This window comes from Furipterus horrens, unplaced genomic scaffold (genome assembly GCF_987537825.1).
Source record: "Furipterus horrens unplaced genomic scaffold, mFurHor1.1.pri manual_scaffold_3, whole genome shotgun sequence".
NCBI classification, from domain to species: Eukaryota; Metazoa; Chordata; class Mammalia; order Chiroptera; family Furipteridae; genus Furipterus; species Furipterus horrens.
The window spans coordinates 71,402,534-71,424,822 of record NW_028327173.1 but is presented as its reverse complement, the minus strand read 5'-3'; the positions used below and the strand labels follow the sequence as shown (position 1 = coordinate 71,424,822).

The 22,289-nt window shown below is 34.1% G+C and overlaps 1 protein-coding gene and 1 pseudogene across 1 annotated transcript in view; both read right to left on the bottom strand.

Moving 5' to 3' along the window:
* Positions 1-22,289, bottom strand: part of CCDC18 (coiled-coil domain containing 18) — a 118,638-nt gene that overhangs the window by 44,712 nt on the left and 51,637 nt on the right. Inside the window, exons 21-27 of the mRNA XM_090269744.1 lie at positions 18,816-18,979; positions 18,379-18,592; positions 14,788-14,887; positions 11,140-11,256; positions 10,063-10,206; positions 5,499-5,702; positions 3,191-3,328 (exon numbers count right to left, since the gene is read on the bottom strand). Of these exons, the coding sequence (XP_090125870.1) occupies positions 3,191-3,328; positions 5,499-5,702; positions 10,063-10,206; positions 11,140-11,256; positions 14,788-14,887; positions 18,379-18,592; positions 18,816-18,979 (1,081 nt within the window). The remainder of the gene's footprint in view (positions 1-3,190; positions 3,329-5,498; positions 5,703-10,062; positions 10,207-11,139; positions 11,257-14,787; positions 14,888-18,378; positions 18,593-18,815; positions 18,980-22,289) is intronic.
* On the bottom strand, positions 1,189-1,804 carry LOC150015287 (archaemetzincin-2 pseudogene; annotated as a pseudogene).

The window sequence follows — 22,289 nt, the reverse complement described above, 5'->3', positions numbered from 1 at the left end:
TTTTTTCCACTGCTGAAAACAACTTTTAAACTCATTGATTTTGATTCCTTTCAGTGCTTCAGCTGCTTTTTGTTTCACCTGTTCCACATCGGCAAAACATTTCCCTTTGAAGACTTTTTTCGTCCCGGGAAACAAAAAAAAGTTGCTAGGGGAGAGACCAGGTGAATAGGGAGGGTGGGGTATAGGGTTCAAGCCATTTTTCATCAAAAACTGCTGAACACTCAGCGTGGTGTGGGCATCTGTGCTAGTAAATCACCCATGATGAAACGGGTAAATGTGTTGAAAGAGTCTTCAAAAAAAATTCACTGAAGCAGAACACAGCCTCTTACCACAATTTCAGCAGGTATCCTGACATATTGATATAGATGGGTTCTTAGAACACTCACCTAATATGGAAGCCTGTACTATAAGGGGCTCATCCCCAGAGATATTTCCATGTTTTTTTTGGTCCCCCACCTTGTAGATGAAATCAAACTGGCCAAGAGTTGTTAATTATTGAAGTTGAATAATAAAGATGGGAGGATTTGCACCATTCTCTCCAATTTTTCTTTTTTAAAAAGATTTTTATTTATTTATTTATTTTTAGAGAGGTGAAGGGAAGGAGACAGGGAAAGAAATATCAATGTGTGGTTGCTTCTCATGTGCCCCCAACTGGGGACCTGGCCTGCAACCCAGGCATGTGCCCTGACTGGGAATCGAACTGGTGAACCTTTGGTTCACAGGCCAGTGCTCAATCCACTGAGCCATACCAACCAGGGCCCATTCTCTCTCTTTTGATTATGTTTAAACATTTCCACAATAAAATATTTAAATTTTTTTTCATAAAAAATTTCTTATAATTATTAAGTGATTTTCTGACAATTCTGAAATCTGTATTTTGAAAAATACTTTTAAATTTTATTGATCCTTTTTTCTAACTCTATTACTTTAAGGATACAGTCTCTTATTTTTATATCCAAACATAAACACTTTAAAAGTAAGTCTTTGTCAAGTTCCAAAAAGAAGAAAAGCATTACATTTTTTTAATCATTCAAGTACTAAAGAAACAAAAATTTGGTATTTTTGCTGCCTATCAATACCAGAACCAAAGGGTTGACTCTTTATGAGTGCTTTATTCAGATACCAGCGATCTGAAAAGAAGGCAAGTTATGTACCCTCAAATCAGTCTTAAGCCGACCTTTTTTATAACTATAAAAAACTGTGATACCTGGCAAAGCTGAATATCCTACACCATCTGTCAAAGAGGCCTGTCCAAAGACAAAATTCCAGGAGTTTCTTGAGTAAATATCAAGCATTGTTATTCCCATAACAGAGAAGACATCTTTGGGTATCTTCTTTAAGAACTTCAGAATATGCCCTGCATGAATTTGTAGGTTCTTTGTGTTATCATTGACTCTAAAGGAGCACCTTGTTGCAGAGACAGGAACCGTTCTAGTTTTACTGTCAGGCCATAGAAAAATGCTTCACAGTAGCCCTTGAACCATTTAATACATTGTTTACTGATAATTCTGGCCTTTCCAAGAGATTCAATGCACTGTATATAAAAACTTTTTTCTAGATAATATGTTTCTTTAAGGATCACTGAAAAAGTATTTAAAGTCTTGGGGAGTCTCTAAATGGGCAGTGATCCAATCTAATTGCAAATGCAAGGTATTGGGTCCAAAGAGATCAATGTACAGCTGGAAAACTTTGTTCATCAAACACTGCTCCCCAGATCTCATTTCTCATAGTGCGATACAAGTGCTGGGTTCTTTGAGGTGAGAGCTGTTTTTAATATCTGTTCAGAGTGTCCTACTGTTTGCATAATGAGAGGTCTCTTCCATATACATCGTGTTCCTATCTAGTGCTTTCATTTTTCTGTTGAATGGGTCTAATAGCTCCATTGTGAGGCTTACAAGAATGGGCATTCTGGGCTTGGCCAGAAAAGTGTTGTACTGAGTACCTTCACCCTTGACAGGCCTTGGCACCACTCATAGTGGTTCCTGCATACATGCCTATATTACATATTTTTATGTCATTCATATAAAAAATTAGTACCAAATATTACACAGCAATAATAGAACCAATTTTTATAATTCACTTTATGTATTACCTGCTTATAAATAATTTCAGGTTGCTTACAAAACTAAAAGTAAAAACAAAAGAATTAAAAATAAAAGTAGAACAGAGACCATATAATAAAAAGTATAATGAATAGTCACTAGCAGACATTTGAGACGGACTAATTATTAGTGATGATCACTAAGTTGAACAGCTAGTATTAATTAAATAATTATGCTGAATCCAATAGCATTCACATTTGTCTCTAAATACCAAAGGCTGTAATCTCTTTAGATTCAGCTTGCAAATGTGTTTTGTTTGGCACACAGTGTTTTCAAAGAGATCTGAATCTAAATGCATATAAGCAAGGCATGGTAACTATAAGCTCAACCAGTCCTTCAAAAGATGTCACCAAAGTCCCTTGAAAGATGTTTAATATAAATATATTTCCAAGTCTTGCCATATAGGAAAATGCTTCAGTAGAACTTCATAAATAGTTTATTTAGATCTTATATATAAATTCTAGATAACACCTGTAGATGTAGTTTTGAAAATATAAGAAATACTATTCTAATTGATAATACTGCCCTTTTCTGTGAAGGCTCAGACCTACTGATAGATAAAAAGCAAAGTATCAAGTTCTGGTATTGCTTCGCTATCTAACTTAATATCAGAACAAATGTCGGAAATTACAAAGCATTATAGATTCATATCACATATCACACGAAACTGCTTGTATTGGATTTTAAATACTCCAGTTAGTTTTGGCGAGTGCTATCTTATTTCTGATGATGATGATGATGAAGAAGAACCACACTTTGATGTAAGAACTTTAATTATATTTAGTTATTTAATCCTTTATGAGATAGGTATCATTATTATATCCATTTTAGACAGAGATGTTAATTGCCCTAAGTTACATAAGTGCTAAATGATGAGCTGAGATTTGTAACCATGCTGCCTGGCTCAAGAATAGAACCTCTTAACCCCACAGTATACAGTTCACTAGATGTGAAGTAAAAGTTATATGTCTAGGCTATCAGAAATAAAAACCACAGTGTATTATTCAATTATGAACATTTAAGAGTTAGACTTTTATACTCAATCCATTTCAGCAGAGAGTAATGGTACAAATTAAAATTTTCTTTACCTCCAGATGATAAGCTTCTTTGAGAGATTGTACTTCTGCTGACAATTTCTTGATTTCTGCTTGCATTCTTGCTTTTAAATGAGTTTCACGTACTTGAGAAGCACCCAATTCTTCAGCTAAATGGTTTCCATGAGCTTCCTTAAAAATGACATATTAAGTAAAGGCTATATCATTTATTTATTTGGTTACTGTAGCTAAGTCAATCCAGTGTATTTATAAAAGTACTTTAATCTTTATAATATTATAAACATTCATGTACTAAGTTACCTTATTAAATGGTACACTTTAAAATCTAGACATTTAAGAAACTAGAATGGGAGTATATTAGTTTATTGTTTGTTACTGTAAATTCATTAATCAATGCTTTCTGTAAAACAAACTAATAGCCACAGTATGTTGAACTCTGGCTCATAATAGTCTACTCTTAGGTATGCCCATACAATTTTATTTACCAGAGTGCCATTTGCTTATCAAGAGTCAGTTGTGCATTTATCCAAACCTATTTATGCTATTTGTGCTTATGACTATAATAATGTAATTTTATTATACGTTATGAACAATGATGAAATATGCATGCAAAAGAAGTTTTTATGTACAAACTAAGTTATATGCTTTGAAACCATTCAATAAATAAATCACAAACTTTTGCTATTTGTAAAGAAGCAGACAAGATAGTTATAAAATATTGTAGGAAACCTCATAAAAAAATATAAGAGATATATTCTGATTGATTTTCAAATGTTTTGTAATTCTTCCACTTTGTTTTTTTATGTCTATTTTGTTTTTTAATTTTTCAACTATAGTTGACATTCAATTATATTTTAGTTAGTTTCAGATGTACAGTAGTGGTTAGACTTTTACATAGTTTATGAAGTGATCCCTCCAATAATTCTAATACCCACCTAGCATCATACATAACTTTTATAATATTACAATATTATTGGCTATATTCCCTATACTGTACTTTACATTCCTGTGACTATTTTATAACCACCAATTTGTACTTCTTAATCCCCTCACCTTTTCATCCTGCCCTCTAATGCCCCTCCCATCTGGCAACCATCAGTTTGTTCTCTGTATCTGTGAGTCTGTTTTTATTTTGTTTGTTCATTAACTTTGTTCTTTTGATTCCATATATTAGTTAAATCATATGGTATTTGTCTTTCTCAGTCTCTTCTTCAACTTTAAAGAAACCAAAATTGAAAACTATAGACGACAGAACATGAGTATTGTTTGTGCAAGAAAGACCAGGTAAAATTCTAATCAAATAACTCTACCCATAACACAAAGAACCAAGGTTTGGTTCCATATTTAAAAATTGTCAGATAAATGTATATGTAGAGTTTGGGGTTAAAAATATAATAATTTAAGTAGTCATTTTTAATAGTACCCCACATTCACTCACTTTTTTGAATAATTGAGCTTATCAGATAAAATCTACTACACTAAGATACCATTGGTAAGGACAGAAATTAGATGAAAGTAGATAACTTCCCCTCTCCTGGTAGACTCCCAAATGTCTTATTATTTTAATAAAAATTACCTAAATATTCTGTATTAGTCTAACCACCCAGAAATGTGAATTATAAAACATCGTTAGGTTAATCAAAATTAAACATAAAAATAGTCTAACTCCATTCCTATACTGAATTAGTAACCATAATAGAAAGCTAACAAAAATAAAAAATAAAATCACATGAACTTTTCTGTAACACCAATAAATATATTTTTCTCAAAGCCTAAGTAGTCAATCCAATTGTATCAATCTAAATATTTTTCAGCCAAGTTATTTACCTGCTACTAAACATTGTGCAAATAAAATTTATATCAGTGCTCTTTTTTTTTTTAAAGCACTATACCTCCCCAAGTGTGCTGGACTGCAGGTTTCATAACAGTCATAAATTTAAATCACCAGTGTTCACTTATAAGAGTGGCTACAAATCTAAAAACTCTCACTCATAAAAGATTTATTAGCTTTATTTTCCTTCAAAGTGATAGCTTAAACTCACTTGAAGAGTCTAAAGTGCTTTATAATTCAATTTATTAAAAACTAATTACATTGGCCAAATCTCAGTTCTGAGGAACTTCCTAGCTACATTACAAAGCTATGTTAAATATAACACATTCTCTTTTCTTTTTAAATAACATAAAATTTACCACTTTAACCATTTTTAAGTGTACACTTTAGTAGCATTAAGAACATTCACACTGTTGTGAAATAGTAACTTTTATAAGAACTATATTCTACAGTTAAAAAAGTGAATGGTAAAATTTTTAATAAGGTAAAATTATTTAAAATAGGGATTACCTTCTCTTTAAAAAGTTGCTTTATTTCCTCCAGTTCATTTGAAAGCCTTTCTATTTCTCTCTGTGCTTGAATTTGTTGACGATGAGCCTCCACCAATTCTGTTCCAGAGTTCTGCATCTGCTCCCGGGTTAGCCTCAATTCTTGCTCCAAATCTATGGCCTCCTTATACTGAGTTGCAATGTACTGTTCCTGCTCTTTCATAACCTGAAATACACAAGATATTTGTAAGTTTCAAAATGAAATAATTCAAATGACCAATATCTTATTTTGAATTTTTTAATAAGTGACTTTAACCCCTCCCAACTAAATCTATAACATTTAACATACCATTAATATCATACACTGTGAAACTAATATTCAGAGTATTTTTTACTGTTTTAAAGACAAGAAAATAAACATACTGTAATAAATCTGGGAATCACTGATATGCTTTGTATGACTTTAATATGCAAGCTATATAATCCTTTATCATTATGAATATAACACGACAGAACACATAATAATATAAAAAGAAAAAATAAGTTAATATTTGATTATCCATGTCAAAGATGGAGAATATATTGGCATGAATAATCAAAACTCACCGTTAATTCACACAGCTGGGTTAAGGTTATGACTTTACTCTCTGTGAGGTAAAATGTGTCACTGAGACTGCTATTCTCTCTGAAATATTTTCATATTACTCAGTTAAGTCACTAGTTATGTATTTGTGTTTCAATCAGTAAAAAGTTAGTTCTAAATTAGCTTGGTTATGTGGGAGGTAATGACACTTGACTTTAGGGCTGATAAGAAGGAAAGAAACCGGTACAAATCACTAGGACCCTGATGTCTGGAATGGGGGCCCAGGGTCCAACTCTGTTGTATGTCAATATAAATCCCTTGTTAGAGAACACTAAATGGCTGAGCCAGTAGTAATTTTTCCCCAATTGAGTCCAAACTTGTTCTCAGAGACCCTGCTTGATTTATGTATGTAATTCAACTAATATTTATTCATGCTTACTAGGGGATATGTACTGTTCTAGGTGTTGATAAAAGAGTGAACATAGGAGACAAAGTGGCCCCCCTTATGGATTTTATAGTTTACTGGAAGAGACAGATAATCAGTCAAATACAATAAAGAGCAATATATAAAGTTTTAAAGTTGAGCATAGTATTTGAAAATAAGAGAAAGTTACATCCACAAGAGCTCTTAGAAGCAATTTCAGTGTTTTCTTTTGTTTGTTTGTTTGCTTTATTTTGAAAGATCCATCTATTTATTTCAAGAAAGAGGGGAAGGGAGGGAGAAGGAGAGGGAGAGAAAGAGCGATGTGCAAGAAAAACATCAATTGACTGCTTCTTGTATGCCCCCAACCTGAGACCTGGCCCAGAACCAAGGAATGTTCCCTGACTGGGAACTGAACCAGAAACCTTTCCATTCATGGGATGACACCTAACCCTCTGAGCTACAATAGTCAGGGCAGCAATTTCAGTTTCTAAAAAGCAAGTGGGTGAAATGGGTTCGTGACTCAATACACATGCAAACTGATAACACTTCATCTGGCAACTCATTAGACATCATAATAAAACATTTAATAAGATCAAAGAAACCAGGTAAGTATCAGGCCCAAGTAATTAGCCTAAAAATATTTATGACACAGTTTCTGTGTATTAAAACCAACCAGCTTAAAACAAAGATTTAGGGACTTCCAGCCAAGATGGAGGCGTAGGCAGACACGCTATGCCCCCCTCCACAACCAAGACGGAATACAACTACTTCAAAACTAGAAACAACCAGAAGTTCCAGAAAATCAAACTGCATGGAAGTCCAGCAAACAAAGATATAAAGAAGAAATACTCATCCAGACAAGTATGAGGGATGGAGCCGGGGTGGAGAGGACACTGTGTGGTGGTGGTGTCAGCAGCGGTAGCGGCAGCGGCAGGCCGGCAGGCAAGCAGACCGGCAGAAAGCACAGTCACACGCTTTAAAAAATCAGGAGGGACACCTGGGGAGCGTTCCCAGCTCCTCACCAGACCGTGCAGCTCACGGTCCCAGCACTGGGGAAAATAGAGCCTCATTGCTCTGACTGTGCAAATCAGTGGGGGTGCCTGCCGGTGGAGGCAAGAACTGCCAGTCTCTCAGCAGAGTCTGTTTAAAGGGCCCCCCGGTCCTAAAACGTCCACAGACCCACCCACTCTGGAAACGACGGCCAGGGTAACAGCTAGAGAGGACCAGTGCCATACGAAAATGAGAGAAGTGCTTGGAAAAGGGGTGAGTGCTAGGCAAGCAACATTGTTCCCTCTCAGACCCCTCCCCCACATACAGCACCACAATGTCATGAAACGGGTCGCCCTGTACTGATGAATACTTAAGGCTTCGCCCCTTACAACGTAACAGGCGTGACAGCTCTACCTAAGACATGGAGGCAAACAAACACAGGGGGCTTACTGCCATGATGGGAGGCCTAGACTGACACACTCCATCTCCCACCACAACTAAGAAGGACCACAGCTACCGCAAAACCAGAAATAACTAAAAGTTCCAGAAAATAAAGATACATGGAAGTCCAATGTATGAAGTTATAAAGAAGTGGTGCTCGTCCGGACGGGTATGAGGGGCGAAGCTGGGGCGGAAGGATCAAGCTGCGCTGGCAGCGGTAGCTGTGATGACAGCAGCAAGACGGCAGTAAGCATAGACACCTGTATTTAAGGGGAGGCGAGAAGAGCCTAGGGGAGCACACCTGGCTGCAGACCAGACCCGTCAGCTTGCGATTCCAACACTGGGGAAGGCAGAGCCCCATTGCCTTGGACCATGAGGTCCAGAGGGGCTGGGGACAGAGGAGGAGGGTCCCCGTCTCTCAGCAGAGAGTGAACGGCAGGAATCCATTTTGGACCCCCACCCCCAGAGAAAACGCCACAGCATGGTGAAAAGGGTCGCCCGGCTGTAACGAGTGCACGGGGCTCCGCCCCCTATAGCATAGGAGGTGTGACAGCTCTGCCCAGGAAGCAAAGTTAAACGCAAATCTGTCAGAAAGGCACAGATCATGATAGAGATCTCAGTGATACAGCTGACCAGAGAGCAAATATCTAATCTAATGAAGAAGCAGACAGGAAATCTTTCTGAGGCACAGTTCAGAGCTTTGTTTATAAAAATGCTTACAGACCTAACAGCAGATCTTAAATAAGATGGGGAAGGAATGAAGGCTAGTCCTGCTGAAATGAACAAAACACATATGAATCTAGTGGTGAGGGAAAGAAAACCAGGGAACAAATCAACAAATCGAAACATAGGGAAAGAACAAACAGTCAACCAGTGCAGAAAAGAGGAAACGAAAAGTGAGGAAAATGAGGAGAGGCTCAGAAACCTATGGGACAGCTATAAGCGGGCCAACATCTGAATCATAGGGGTGCCAGAAGGTGAAGAAGAACTAGAAATTGAAAAATTATGTGAAAAAATAATGAAGCAGAACTTCTCTAACTTAGGGAAAGAAACAGAATTACAGGTCCAGGAAGCAGAGAGAGTTCAAAAAAAACTGAACCCAGGGAGAACCACACCAAGACACATTATAATCAAGCTGTCAAAAATTAAGGATAAAGACAGAATCTTAAAAGCAGCAACAGAGAAGAGAATTACATACACAGGGGTCCCAATAAGACTGTCAGCTGATTTCTCAAAATAAACTCTGCAGGCAAGAAGGGATTGGCAAGAAATATTCAAAGTAATGAAAAGCAAAAATCTACAACCATGATTACTCTATCCAGCAAAGCAAAGGGCAGAGAAAGTGCTTCCATGACAAAGTAAAACTGAAGGAGTTCATCAGAATCCAAACCACTGTTACATGAAATATTAAAGGGACTTGTTGCCCTGGCTGGTGTGGCTCAGTGGATTGGGCTCCAGCCTGTGAACCAAAAGGTCACTGGTTCAATTCCCAGTCAGGGCACATGCCTGGGTTGCAGGCCAGGTCCCCAGTTGGGGGTGCACAAGAGGCAACCACACTTTGATGTTTCTCTCCCTCTCTTTCTCCCTCCCTTCCCCTCTCTCTAAAAATAAATAAATAAAATCTTTAAAAAATAAATAAATAAAGGGACTTGTTTAGGAGAAAGAGGATCAAAACTATGAACATTGAAATGAAACTGTATCACAACAACCAACAACAGAAGCTAGGGAATCGAAACAAAGGCAAACTAAGTAGGCAATGAGAGTGGAAAAAGAGTTACAGGTATGGGGAACATTATGGGAGGAGGTCAGCAGGAAGGGGGAAAGGAGGAAAGGGGGAAAGGGAGGGAGATGGTTCAGGAATTAAGAAACATAGTAGAAGGGAGTAGAGTAGACAGGAAGATGCTGAGAAGAACTATATGCATAACCAATGGGCATGGACTAAGCGGGGGGACAACTGGAGGGAGGGGGGGTCACTGGGTGCAGGGGAACAAAGGGAAAAGAAATTGGGACAATTGTAACACCAAATCAATAAAGCATATTAAAAAAGCAAAAAAAACCAAACAAACAAACAAAAAAAACAACAACAAAGATTTATATTGCTCTTCAGATAATACTACATATTCCTTAGGAGGAAAATAATTTGCTTACACATTCCATTTCTTTCATCTTTTGTTGTGTTTTTTCAGTTTCCTTTTTCAGTTGATTGATCTCCTGTTCATTTTGTAGTGTTATAAATTCTTTTTCTCGGAGCTGTTCTTTGGTGTTTTGCAATTTTTCATTTAAACTTTCTATCTGAATTTTAAACAAAACAATATTAATAAAACTAAGAAAATATAATTCTTTAATCATAACTGCAGTCCAAGTAAGTCAAGTTTTAAACATGTATATCTAAGAGATAAATATCATAATTCTGTGCCTAATAAGATGCTTATATGTATACCTATTACACTAAAAGAGATGAAGGTCTCAATCATATTTGTATAAGTAAAGAAAATTTGGGTACATTAGAACAACAAATGTTACATGGACTTACACAAAATTTTAATAGGTAATATGTGCATGAGGTAAAAAATTTAGTTAGTGAAAGAGTCCCCTTCTCACTTTGCTCCTTCCTTAGCTACAACCAGTTAACAGAATTACTTGCAAGTTCTTTCAGACATATTTTATACATATTCAGGCATGCACACACTATAAATATGTGGATACAATGATCCAAGAAAAATAATGTTCAAAACAACATTAAGAGGGTAGTCACCAAGGCCTAGGGAGTGGGGGAAATGTTGAAATGTTGGTCACAGGGTACAAAATTTCAGTTAAGCAAGATGAATAAGTTTTGGAGATCTAATGTAAGCATTTTGACTACAGTTAGTAATATTGTATTGCATACTTGAAATTTGCTAAGAGAATACACCTTAAGTGTTGCCACCAAATTTAAAACAAGAAACAAAGAAACCTAAGTGAGGTGAGTATAGGTTAGTTAGCTTGTTTGTGGTAATGATTTCACAATGTATATGTATATAAAACATTATGTTGCACAACTTAAATATATGCAATTTTTATTTGTCAATAATAGCTCAGTAAAGCTGGGGAAAAATAATCAGAGAAAAAGAAACAAAGCAGCATGTACAAGATAATTAAAATATATATTTTTATTACACATATTCTATTAAAAAGCCATGTTAAATGAATAATGGATGTCTACAGTGGAGTATGTTTATAATTTACCTGTCTGTTGCTTTCTTTAAGTTCCAATTCTGATTTTTCCAGAGTGCCCTCTAATTTAATTATTTTCTGTTCCATTTCTCCTCTGTGCTCACGGATAGTCATATCCAAATGTGTAACCTAAATACAAAAGTAACATTAAACTGTCATTCAATTTTATTCTAATGTGGAAAATACTGTGTTTCAAATGTATTTTAAAATTATTTGTAGTGGGTATAACTGAAACAAATTAATCTCAAATAAATTATTAACTAGAATAAGAAAAATAATTATTGCTTACTAATACTGGATCTTGAGTCTCATATATATTATAAACACTTAAAGAAAAAACATTATTATGTTCATAAATGAAAAAATGATTCAGACTTCATTCTATGTTAGATAAAAGCTGCTAAATGCAATACAACATAACAAAAATTGTGAAATGAAGCAAAAGCAATGCTTGGAGGAAAATTTATAGCACTAAATGTATATATTAGAAAAAAAGAAAGATCTAAAATCAATCATCTAAACTTCTACCCTGGGAGACTAGAAAAAAGAAGAGCAAATTAAATCCAAGGTAAACAGAAGGAAAGAAATAATAATAATAATTAGAGCAGGAATCAATGAAATTAAAATTAGGAAATCAATAGAGAAAATCAACAAAATCAAAAGCTGGTTCTTTGAAAAGATCAGTAACATTAATAAGTATCTAGTAAAGCTAAGAAAAAAAGAGAATTATAAGTTGCTAATATCAGAAATGAAAAAGAAGACATTATTATAAATCACATGGATATTAAAAGAATAAAGGAATACTATGAACAACTCTCTGTCCATGAATTTTAAAAAACTAGATAGATGAAAAAGACCAGTTACTTGAAAGACAATCTGCCAAAACTCACATTAGAAGAAACAGACAATCTATTAAAGATATTGAATCAATGATTAATAACTTTCCAAAACAAAGCACCAGGCCCAGATGGGTTCACTGGTGAATTCTATCATACATTTAAGGAAGGAATTATAATAATTCTCTACAATATTGTTCAGAAGACAGAAGCTGAGGAAATACTTCCTAACTCATTCTGTGAGGCCAGCAATACCCTAATACCAAATAAGACAAAGACATTATTTGGAAAGAAAACTACAGAACATCTTTCACAAACATAATTATAAAATTCTCAACAACATATTACCAAATCACAAGAACAAAGTATAACAAAAATTATATATCACAACAAGTGGGATTTATTCTATGTATCAAAAGCTGGTTCAAAATTTGAAAATCATTTAATGTAATCTATGATATCAACAGGATAAAGAAGTATTTGACAAAATCCAATATCCAATCATGGTAAAAATTTTTGGTAAACTAGGAATAGAGGGTAACTTCCTAAACTTGATTAAAAAAGTATTTACAAAAACCCCAAGAGTTAACATCATACTTAATGATGAGAAAAACTTGAACAAAAAATTTCTGGAACTAATAAGCCATTATAGCAGGGTTTAGGGTACAAGGTTCTACACTAAAGCCAATTATTGTCCTATATACCAGCAATGAACAAGACAAATTTAAAACTAAAAACACGGTATCATTTATATTAGCAACTCTACAAAAGAAATGCTTATGTATAAATCTAATAAAATACACAAAGTTTTTATAAGGAAAACTACAAAAATCCAATAAAAGAAATCATGCATTAAATAAATGGAGAAAGAGTCACGTTCATGGGTAGAAAGACTCAATATCGTCAAGATGTCAGTTCCTCCCTATTTGATCTATAAATCCAAGGAAATCTCAATCAAAATCCCAGCAAGTTATTTTGTGTCTATCAGCAAACTGATTTTAAAGTTTATATGGGGAGGCAAAATACTAAGAATAGCCAACACAATATTGAAAGAAAATAATAAAATTGGAGGACTGATGTTACCTGACGTCAAGACTTACTACTATAAAGCTACCCTAATCAGGACAATGCGGGACTGGTGAAAAGAATAGGTGAATGGGTCAATGGAACAGAACAGGGAGCCCAGAAACAAACCTACATAAATATAATCAATTGGTCTTTGACAAAGGAGCAAAGGCAATACAACAGAAAAAAAGACAGTCCAAATATTAAACACAAAGTGGGTCACTTACTAAAATGTAAAATTCAAAACTTGAAGATAACAGAAAACCTAGATGACCTAGGGTATAGCTATAACTTTTTAGACAAAACACCAAAGTACAATCCATGAAAGAAATAATTGATAAGCTGGACTTTATTAAAATGAAAAACATCTACTCTGTGAAAGTTAAATTCCAAAGAATGAGAAGAAAAACCACACACTGAGAGAAAATATTCACAAAAGACAAATCTGATATAGGACAGGTTCCAAAATATACAAAGAACTCTTAAAACTCAACAATAAAAAAAACAACCCAATTAAAAAATAAGACACCTCACCAAAGATAAACATGTGGCAAATAAGCATAAAAAATGGTGCTTCATATCATGTCATACAAATTAAAACAACAAGGAGATATTACTATACTGATAACACTGAATGCTAGCCAGTATGTAGAGCAACAGGGACTCTCATTCATTGCTGGTGGGAATGCAAAATGGTACAGCCAGTTTGGAAGGCAGTTTGGAAGTGTCTTATAAAACTAAACATACTCTTACCTATGATTCAGCAATCATGCTCCTTTGTATTTACCCAAAGGAGTTGAAAAGTTATGTCCACACAAAAAGCTACACATAAATGTTTATAGCAGCTTCATTTATAACTGACAAAACTTGAAAATAACCAAGACAACCTTCAATAGGAGAATAAATAAATCAGCTGCAGCATATCCAGAATATGAAACATTATTCAGTGCTAAAAAGAAATAAACTGTCAAGGTAAGAAAAGATATGGAAGAACTTTAAATGCATATTACTAACTTGAAGGAAACCAATCTGAAAAGACTACATGATATGATTCAAAGTATGATCTCCTGAAATAGGAAAAACTACTGAGACAACCCTGCCAGGGTTGGAGGAAGAGAGGGAGGAATGAATACGTGGAACACAGAGGTCTGTAGTGTAGTGAAAATGTTATAATGGTGGATGCCTACCATACATTCCTCCTACAGAATGTGCAACACCAAGAGTAATGTAAATTTTAGACTTTGGGAGATTATGACGCATCAATGTAGGTTCACAACTGTAACAAATGTTCAACCTCTGGTGGAGAATGTTGATAATGGGGATGGTTGTGCATTTGTGGGGGTAGGTAGTATATGGGAAATATCTGTACCTTTTGCTCAATCTTTCTGTGAACCTAAAACTGATCTAAAAAACAGTCTTCAAAGAAGATGCTGGTAAATAATACCTTTGGAATATTTTTGTGCCTCCAACAAATACTAGCTGAACAAGTAATTCCTTTAATCCCATTTTTCTGATATACAGTAACATAAGAGATCAAAAGGTTCAAATACTAAGCTAACCTCCATTCTCAAAAATTTACTTGCTGTAAAAATAGCAAGATAAAGAAAGATGATATCTTTCTAATTTTAAAAAATATTTATGTGCAAAAAACCCAAATATTATTTTAAAAAGTCTATCTATCAAAAAATGTGACCTGTGAAACACTGTGTGATTGTATTTTAATAGAAAATTTCATTAAAATATAATGAAGAAAACCAACTTGAGCTGCTCTTTGCTTTAGCTCCCAATTTCTCTCCTTAAGTGCCTGATCCATTTCAAGGAGTTCTTGCTTTTTGTCTTCAATCTCCATCTTGCATTCTCTGAAATTTATCAAAGAAAAAAGATCAAAGCAATAGTAGAAATATTAGTTTTTAAAAATTAAGTATTAGTTTTTAAAAATTAAGTAAACTGGGTTAACTTTCCTATAAGTTAAAAGTGACTGGATATATGCAATTATTTCAGACTGAAAGGGCTCAAATTAAAGTAATAATGTGTAAGAAAAATGATAGATACCAATATTATTAGTTTAATAGGGTGTCCTAAAAAGGCAAAAGGTAACAAACTCTACTATTGTAGGCAAGCTAAATGTTAAAGCACTCCCAGGATATAAGATTGAATAGTATAAAAATTTTAAATATATACCCATATTTTTTCATCTATAGATCAAGGGAGTGTTTGAAAGTCTTTTTTCTATAAGAGCTATGAGTTTATTACAACTGAATGAGGCATTTATTTCACAGTTGGTATCCCTGATACCCACAACTTAGTAAATGACCATTGTATTTCTCATGGAAAATTTACTTAAGATGATGCCTTACATATAGTGATGTAATGAAGTCTACTACAGAAATATTTTTACAAATAAAAATAAATATATTTTATATAAATTTATTTTATAAATTCCCATCCTCCTAAAACCCTAACGTACATACAATTTTACATTATAAAAATGCTTAGTATGAACACAGTTTTAAGGCTTCTACAACTCTGAAGCCTGTGATCAGAGAATTTTAATTTGAAATCTAAGTTCTGATATGACAAAGCCTGAAAATGGTGTGTTGATCTTGAAAATCTTCAAATGATTTCCCAGTCTTAAATATGAAACAATATTGAATAAAGATACTGATTTTAAAAAATAGATTCTGAACTTCTCTAATGAGCTGTTTATTATTCTCCTAAAAGTCTAAAGTTATAAAGTATAAGGCTGAACTAATATTCTAAAAGTAATATGAAGTGAATTCTAAAGATAACTCTAACTGCTGCTGTCTTTGCAAATAACTGAGTTTCCAAAATTTAGCTATTAGCTAGGGTTTTAGATTTCATTTTAATTTTTTTCATCCATTCATTCACTTAACCATTTAGCAAATATTTATTGGATGCTTCCTATATGTCAGGGTACTATGTACTGTCAACTGCATAGTCAACAAGATAGATAATATAAATAAATAAATAAATAGGCAGGCCAAGAAGAACAGTATGAAATGAGGCCAGAGAAGTAGACAGGAACCTTGTCATGTAGGGTTTTTCATTCTAGAATAAGGAGCTTGAATTTCTTAAAAACTATGTTAAAATACATATAAGATTTACCATTTAAATCATTTTAAAGTAAACAATTCAGTTATATTAAGTAGATTCACAATGTTGTGTTACCATTGCCATTATATGTTTCTAATACTTTTTCATCATTTCAAATGAAAATTCCATACTCATTTATAGTTATTTTCTACTCCCCCTCCCCCTAGTTTCTAGCAATCACTAATCTGCCTTCTATCACTATAGATTTCTTAATTCTTGATATTTCACATAAATGGAATTATACAATATGCATCTGGTTTCTTTCATTCAGTATAATGTTTTCAAGGTTCATCCATGTTGCAGCATGTATCAGTACTTTGTTTTCATGGCTGAATAATATTTCTTGTATGATATAACACATTGTGTTTATCCATTCAACTACTGGTGAACACTTGGGTTGTTTCCACTTAGTGGCTATTGTGAAGAGCTGCAATGAACATTTGTGCACAATTTTTGTTTGAACATCTGTTTTCAGTTATCGTTAGGTACATAGCTAAGGGTGAAATTACTAAGTTATAGAGTAATTCTAGGTTTAACTTAATTGAGGAACTGCCAAATTGTTTCGTGCAGCAGCTATACCATTTTAATTTTCCACCAGCAATGTATGAGGGTTTCAATTTCTCTACCCGCTTGCTAATATTTATTAATTTCTGTTCCTGTTTTTGTCTGTTTTTATTATGGCCATTCACACATCATGTTGTGAAGTGGTATCTCATTGTGGTTTTGATTTACACTGTATTTCCATTCTGAATCTTTTGGAAAGCCATTATAGGGTTTAAGTAGGGAAGTAATATAATCCGATTGATGTTTTAAATCATAAACTTAAATACATTCTAAGGAGAATGGATGTGGGGAGGGTCAAGAATTTAAACTGGGAAACCAGTTGGGAAGTCACAGCAACAGACCAGGTGAGAGATGATGATGACTTCTGCTAAGGTGGTAATAGAAAAGAGGCCAATAAATCAATGGATTTCAGAATATATTTTGGAAATGGACTTGACGTGATTAATAGATTAGATTTTTAAAAGAGAGGGCAAGTAATAAAATAAGAATAGATTTCTGGTTAAAGCTATTGTATGATACTGAGAGGAAGGGCAGGAAAAAAATGAGTTGTTTGGCAAAGCTTAAGAAGCCTCTTAAAAAAATACCAAAGTGGATGCCCTGCCTGGTGTGGCTCAGTTGATTGAGCACTGACCTGCAAATCAAAAGGTTGCCAGTTGGAAGCATGTGAGAGGCAACCAATTGATGTTTCTCTCTCCTCTTTCTCCCTCACTTCATCTCTCTCTAAAAATAAGTAAATAAAATCCTTAAAAATATATATATATATATATATCTCAAAGTGAAGAAAACAACTAAGTCATTAGATATTCAAGACTGGATTTTGGGGAATAGGTTACTAATGGAGACAGGTGTTTGAAAGTCTGACACATCCTATTTAAAACTACATGAAACTGACTAAAAATGAGTGTGTGGGTAGAAAAGAGAAAGGGGTCCTACAGTAAACCATGAGACACATCTAAGTTTTTGGGTCATCTTGCTGATCTCTACCCTGTTCTTTCATTCTACATTTCACATCCTGTATTCTAATTCTGTTTTCCTTTTCAGAATCTATTCCCCACTTCCCCCTGCCACACACACTTTGGCCCTGGTCTGGCTCTCCATCCTCACTCACCATCAATGTGGTGAACTTAGCTGCTAATTTAAGAACCTAGATTTTAAAGTTGGACAGACTTGTGTTTAATTCTCTTCTCTGAACCCTCTATCTGTCTTTGGGTATTTTACTTAATCTTCTAAAGCCTCAGTATTCTCAAGGTAAAAAGGTGATATATGTACCTGATAGGTTTGTTGTAAAGAAATGAGTAAGATCATATATGAAGCCCCTGGAGTAGTACTGGCACAAAATAAGGACTTAATACAAAGAACAATATTATTATTATTAATATCATTTTGCTATTAACCACTACTGTAGTCTGGTCCAATCATTTTTTACCACAATGGATAGGAGTGGGGCAGTGTAAAATGCTCCAAAGACATAAAGATAAAATATTAGCCAACAGCAACTGCTGAATGTATTAGATGGAGTATGGGATAGGCTGACCAGGAAGTGCCATAGTGAACCAGCTGAGAAGTGTAGACATCTAGAATTGAACAACAAACTTATTTGTGTGACTCAAGGATTCAGAATAATAAATAAAATACTTGAAATTGTTTTATCACTTCCTTGAATTTAACTCACCTAAGTTCAGCTGTGAGATCCTTTATAGTGGTGTATTTTTCCTCTAATGATAATTGAGCCTTCTGTAGCACTTCTCTCAATTCCTGGAGTTGTCTTAAAGTACTTTTCAATTCTCCGTGAGCATTTTGTAGTTCAGTCTCCAGTACTTCCCGTTTCTTCAAAGCTTCTGTTAGTTCATTTTCAGTGTGGTGCTGTAACTTTTCTAACTCCTTCACTGTTAAGACCAGAGAATAATTTTAGAACTATATATAAACTGTTTATTAGTAAGAACTTTGTAAATAATTATAATTAAAAATATTCAATTTTATTCATCTACCAGAAGAAGGATATTGACTACTCATTGTCCCTTTCAACCCCACCACCCCAAATTCTTACTTTAGTCCACTTCTTTAAATGTAAATACTCAGGCAGCTAAGCTCAGCTAACCCCTTTCTTACCAGCATTTGTTTTCTTATCTAGTTCTGTCCTTGTCTGTTCTAAGATCATGTCTAACTGAGAAATATGCATTGCTTTATTTTCTCCATCTCGTTTTAGATGAATTATTTCTTTTTCCATTAGAGATAGCTCTTCTTTGTACTGATCCATCTCAAGTTTTACTTGCCTAATTAAAGACAAAAAATAAAACAAATGATAATTTAAAATGTAAAAACCAACTGACTTGTCTCTGACTAAACAAAGACTTCAAGTTATATATCAGCAAAATGTCTAGTCAGAATTTTAATCATCTATTATATTATTAAAAATGCTCCAGTTAAGATTGTAATTCTGCACCAATTACATACCACTAAATACAACTGTACTACCTAGTAATATTTAGCAAGGTTAGCAATCTTTTTTTTTTTTTTTTTTTTAATTCCTGACCAAGGACATGCCCATTGTTCAGAGAGAAGGGAAGGGAGTTGAGAGAGATAGGGAAAGAAACATTAATGTGTTGCCTCACACATGCGCCCTGACCATGCCCTGCCCAGGGACCAAACCCGTAACCCCGGCATGTGCCCTGATTGGGAATTAAACCTGCGACCCTTTGGTTTATGGAACGATGCTCCAACCAACTGAGCCACACCAGCCAGGGCTAGCATTCTTTTCAATCTAACTACAGTTAACTTTTATAAAGCTTTATATGCATTAAGAATATCCACGGAGAAGTGCTTCATTTATCTGTAATTTCTATTATCTGCAACACAGAAAAAAAAAGAAGCCAACAATCAAAATATTCATCATTAAGACCATACTACTCATAGGAGTGCCAGACATTTCTTAATAATGTTATCTCTTCAGCTTTAAAAGGGACTAGAGATTCTTAGACTAGTGCAACTTTCTTGCTTTACAGATGAAACTGGAAGACTAAGTAAACTGTCTAGGACAGCAATTTTCAACCTTTTTAATCTAGTTACTAATTAGTAATTTACTAGTAACTAAAATTCTGTGGCACACCAAAAAATATATTTTTTGCCCACTCTGACAAAAAAATAGGTATAATTTTGATTCATTCACACTGAACAACTATTGTTGTGTTGGCTGCTGTCATTTTTTTTATTTGACAATCCAAGGGAAAAGAGGTCAGTGCCCCTGACTAAATAGTCAGGTATTGCATGTTTTAAAAATCTTGCAGCACAACAGTGTGCCACGACACACTGATCGAAAATTGATGGTCTAGGATAATACAAATAATTACTAATAGTTAACATTTACTAACTTTCAGGCAGTCCTGGGCTTATTCCACTATGGAAATTCCACTACTATCGCTAATCAACATGGTGAGAGAAAGTTTTAAGTCCATTTTTTGGTAATTCCAAAGTGATATTTACTAATTGAACAATTGTTAACGTCATCCACAATAGTGGGCAGAGCTGATGTTCCTTTGCATCAGCATTTTTGTTATTGTTGTAGTTCTTTTGGTCTTTGACATTTCATAAACTGAGTTTGCAAGTGGGAGCATTTATTTTCTAAATTAGACGAAGTAGTATTTTTCAATAAGGTTTTTTCCAATATCTATAAGTGAACTTCAGTAAAACTAAAATACCCCTGAAACAATCTGCAAAATTATGTATGCATATGTTATATCTATGTACAGGAAATGATCCATACCCTCAAATGTGTCCATGGCCCAACAAGGTTAAGAACTGTTAGATTACACAAGTGCTAATGACCCTTTTACATGTCTGGAATTGTAGGTAAATGATTTTTAACTTGACTAATCTTATGTTAGAGTGGACATAAAACATAATTTTAAAAGAATAATTGAGAGAGGCTAACATATAGTACCAAGAGGCGAGAGCCTGTCAGCAAAGAAGTTGGGTAAAAATCATTTTTAAAAAAATACAAGAATTCAAAAAGCTTAACTATCTACAGATATTTAGTAAAATATAAACAGAGCTCTATACTCCTCAAGGTTTCATCAGGTTACCATGGTATAATAACTGATGTAGGGAATGTTAACCCCAATACACCCAGAGAAAGTAAAAATAACAAGAAAATACACATTTTGGAAAAATTCTGTCAAAAAATTTTTTGTTTTGTTTTAAAGTTTCCCTACTTGGTAAAGATAAATTTCACTCATTTCTTTATTTATGAGCAATGATGCATTATTTTCTGATGCTACATAAATGATGCATTACTATAACAAATATTTAAAGGTTTAAGATTTTAATTATTGTATAGCTAATCCAATACTAAAAATTTCCCCATAACTTTCAAAATTTTACAAGATTTTAATTTAAACCCACCATTTTTTCCAGAAATCATTTTACAGTTGCAGAGTTATTGTGGGTGAACAGGTCTGAGATTGGCAACAGGGGCAAAAGAGAGATTATGCAAAAATGATACTAAACTTTTAGAATATAGCAGTGGAATTTATGGCTTCTTCAAATGTAAAAAAAGGGTTTTCAAATGGCTATAGAGGTAGTCTGAGAAATCTAACAAGTGCCATATGAGCCTCAGCACTAAGAAAACAGGGTTAGCATCATTCATGTGCAGTGACATTTACATAAAATACCAGAACATTTTAGTAGTGGTGTAACAGAAAAAAAAACTTGGTTTTAGAGCACATCTAAATTGTGCATCTCATACCCTAACTTCTTTGAGTTTCAGCTTCCTTATTCTAAAAAACTGAGATAATAAAACCTTATAGGGCTGTTTTTTAAATCTTTTAAAATAATAGGTTTTATTACATCTGAAGTCATAAATATTCATTACATGAGGAGAGGTTAGTTTTTAAAATTGTATTTTATTGTTTATACTATTACAGTTGTCCCTGCTCTTTCCCCCCTTTGCTCCCCTCCACCCAGCCCTGCCCCCTCCCTCAGGCAATCCCTACACAGTTGTCTGTGTTCATGGCTCATGAATATATGTTCTTTGGCTAATTCCTTCACCTTCCAGCTTGGGGAACGGGGGAATTGGAGAATGGATGATAGGGCTGTTTTGAAGATTGAGTTAATGTGTTGGTCTCACAAATTGCCTGGCATACAGAAAGTGTTCAATAAATAAGTTTCCTTTCTTTCTATCTGAAGATATTTTAATGCTAAAACAGATTGGAAGAGATATATAACAGATATATTTTAACTATAGTACCTTTTGGCAAAGGACAAGTTTTATAAATTGTAGTTCCAGAAGTGATAGTGAGAACAGAGAAAATACTGCTTCATGAAGAGATTTCTTGGAAATAGGGTGCATCTTATAAAGTTTAAGTATCTTTCTGTTATATTTAGGTCTTACTTTTACTAATAAATGTGACTACAGCTATGATCATAGTTTTTGTCTAGAAGTCAAATTGTAAGGGTGAGAAAAGAAAGAAACCATAATTTTCTCACTGAAACAGAAAGCAAGATTGGGGAGAGGCTGTTAAAATTTTGAAGGATAAAGCAAAGGTGTAGAAGAATATTGCCAAGGAACACTTAGAAGTTTGAAGTTAT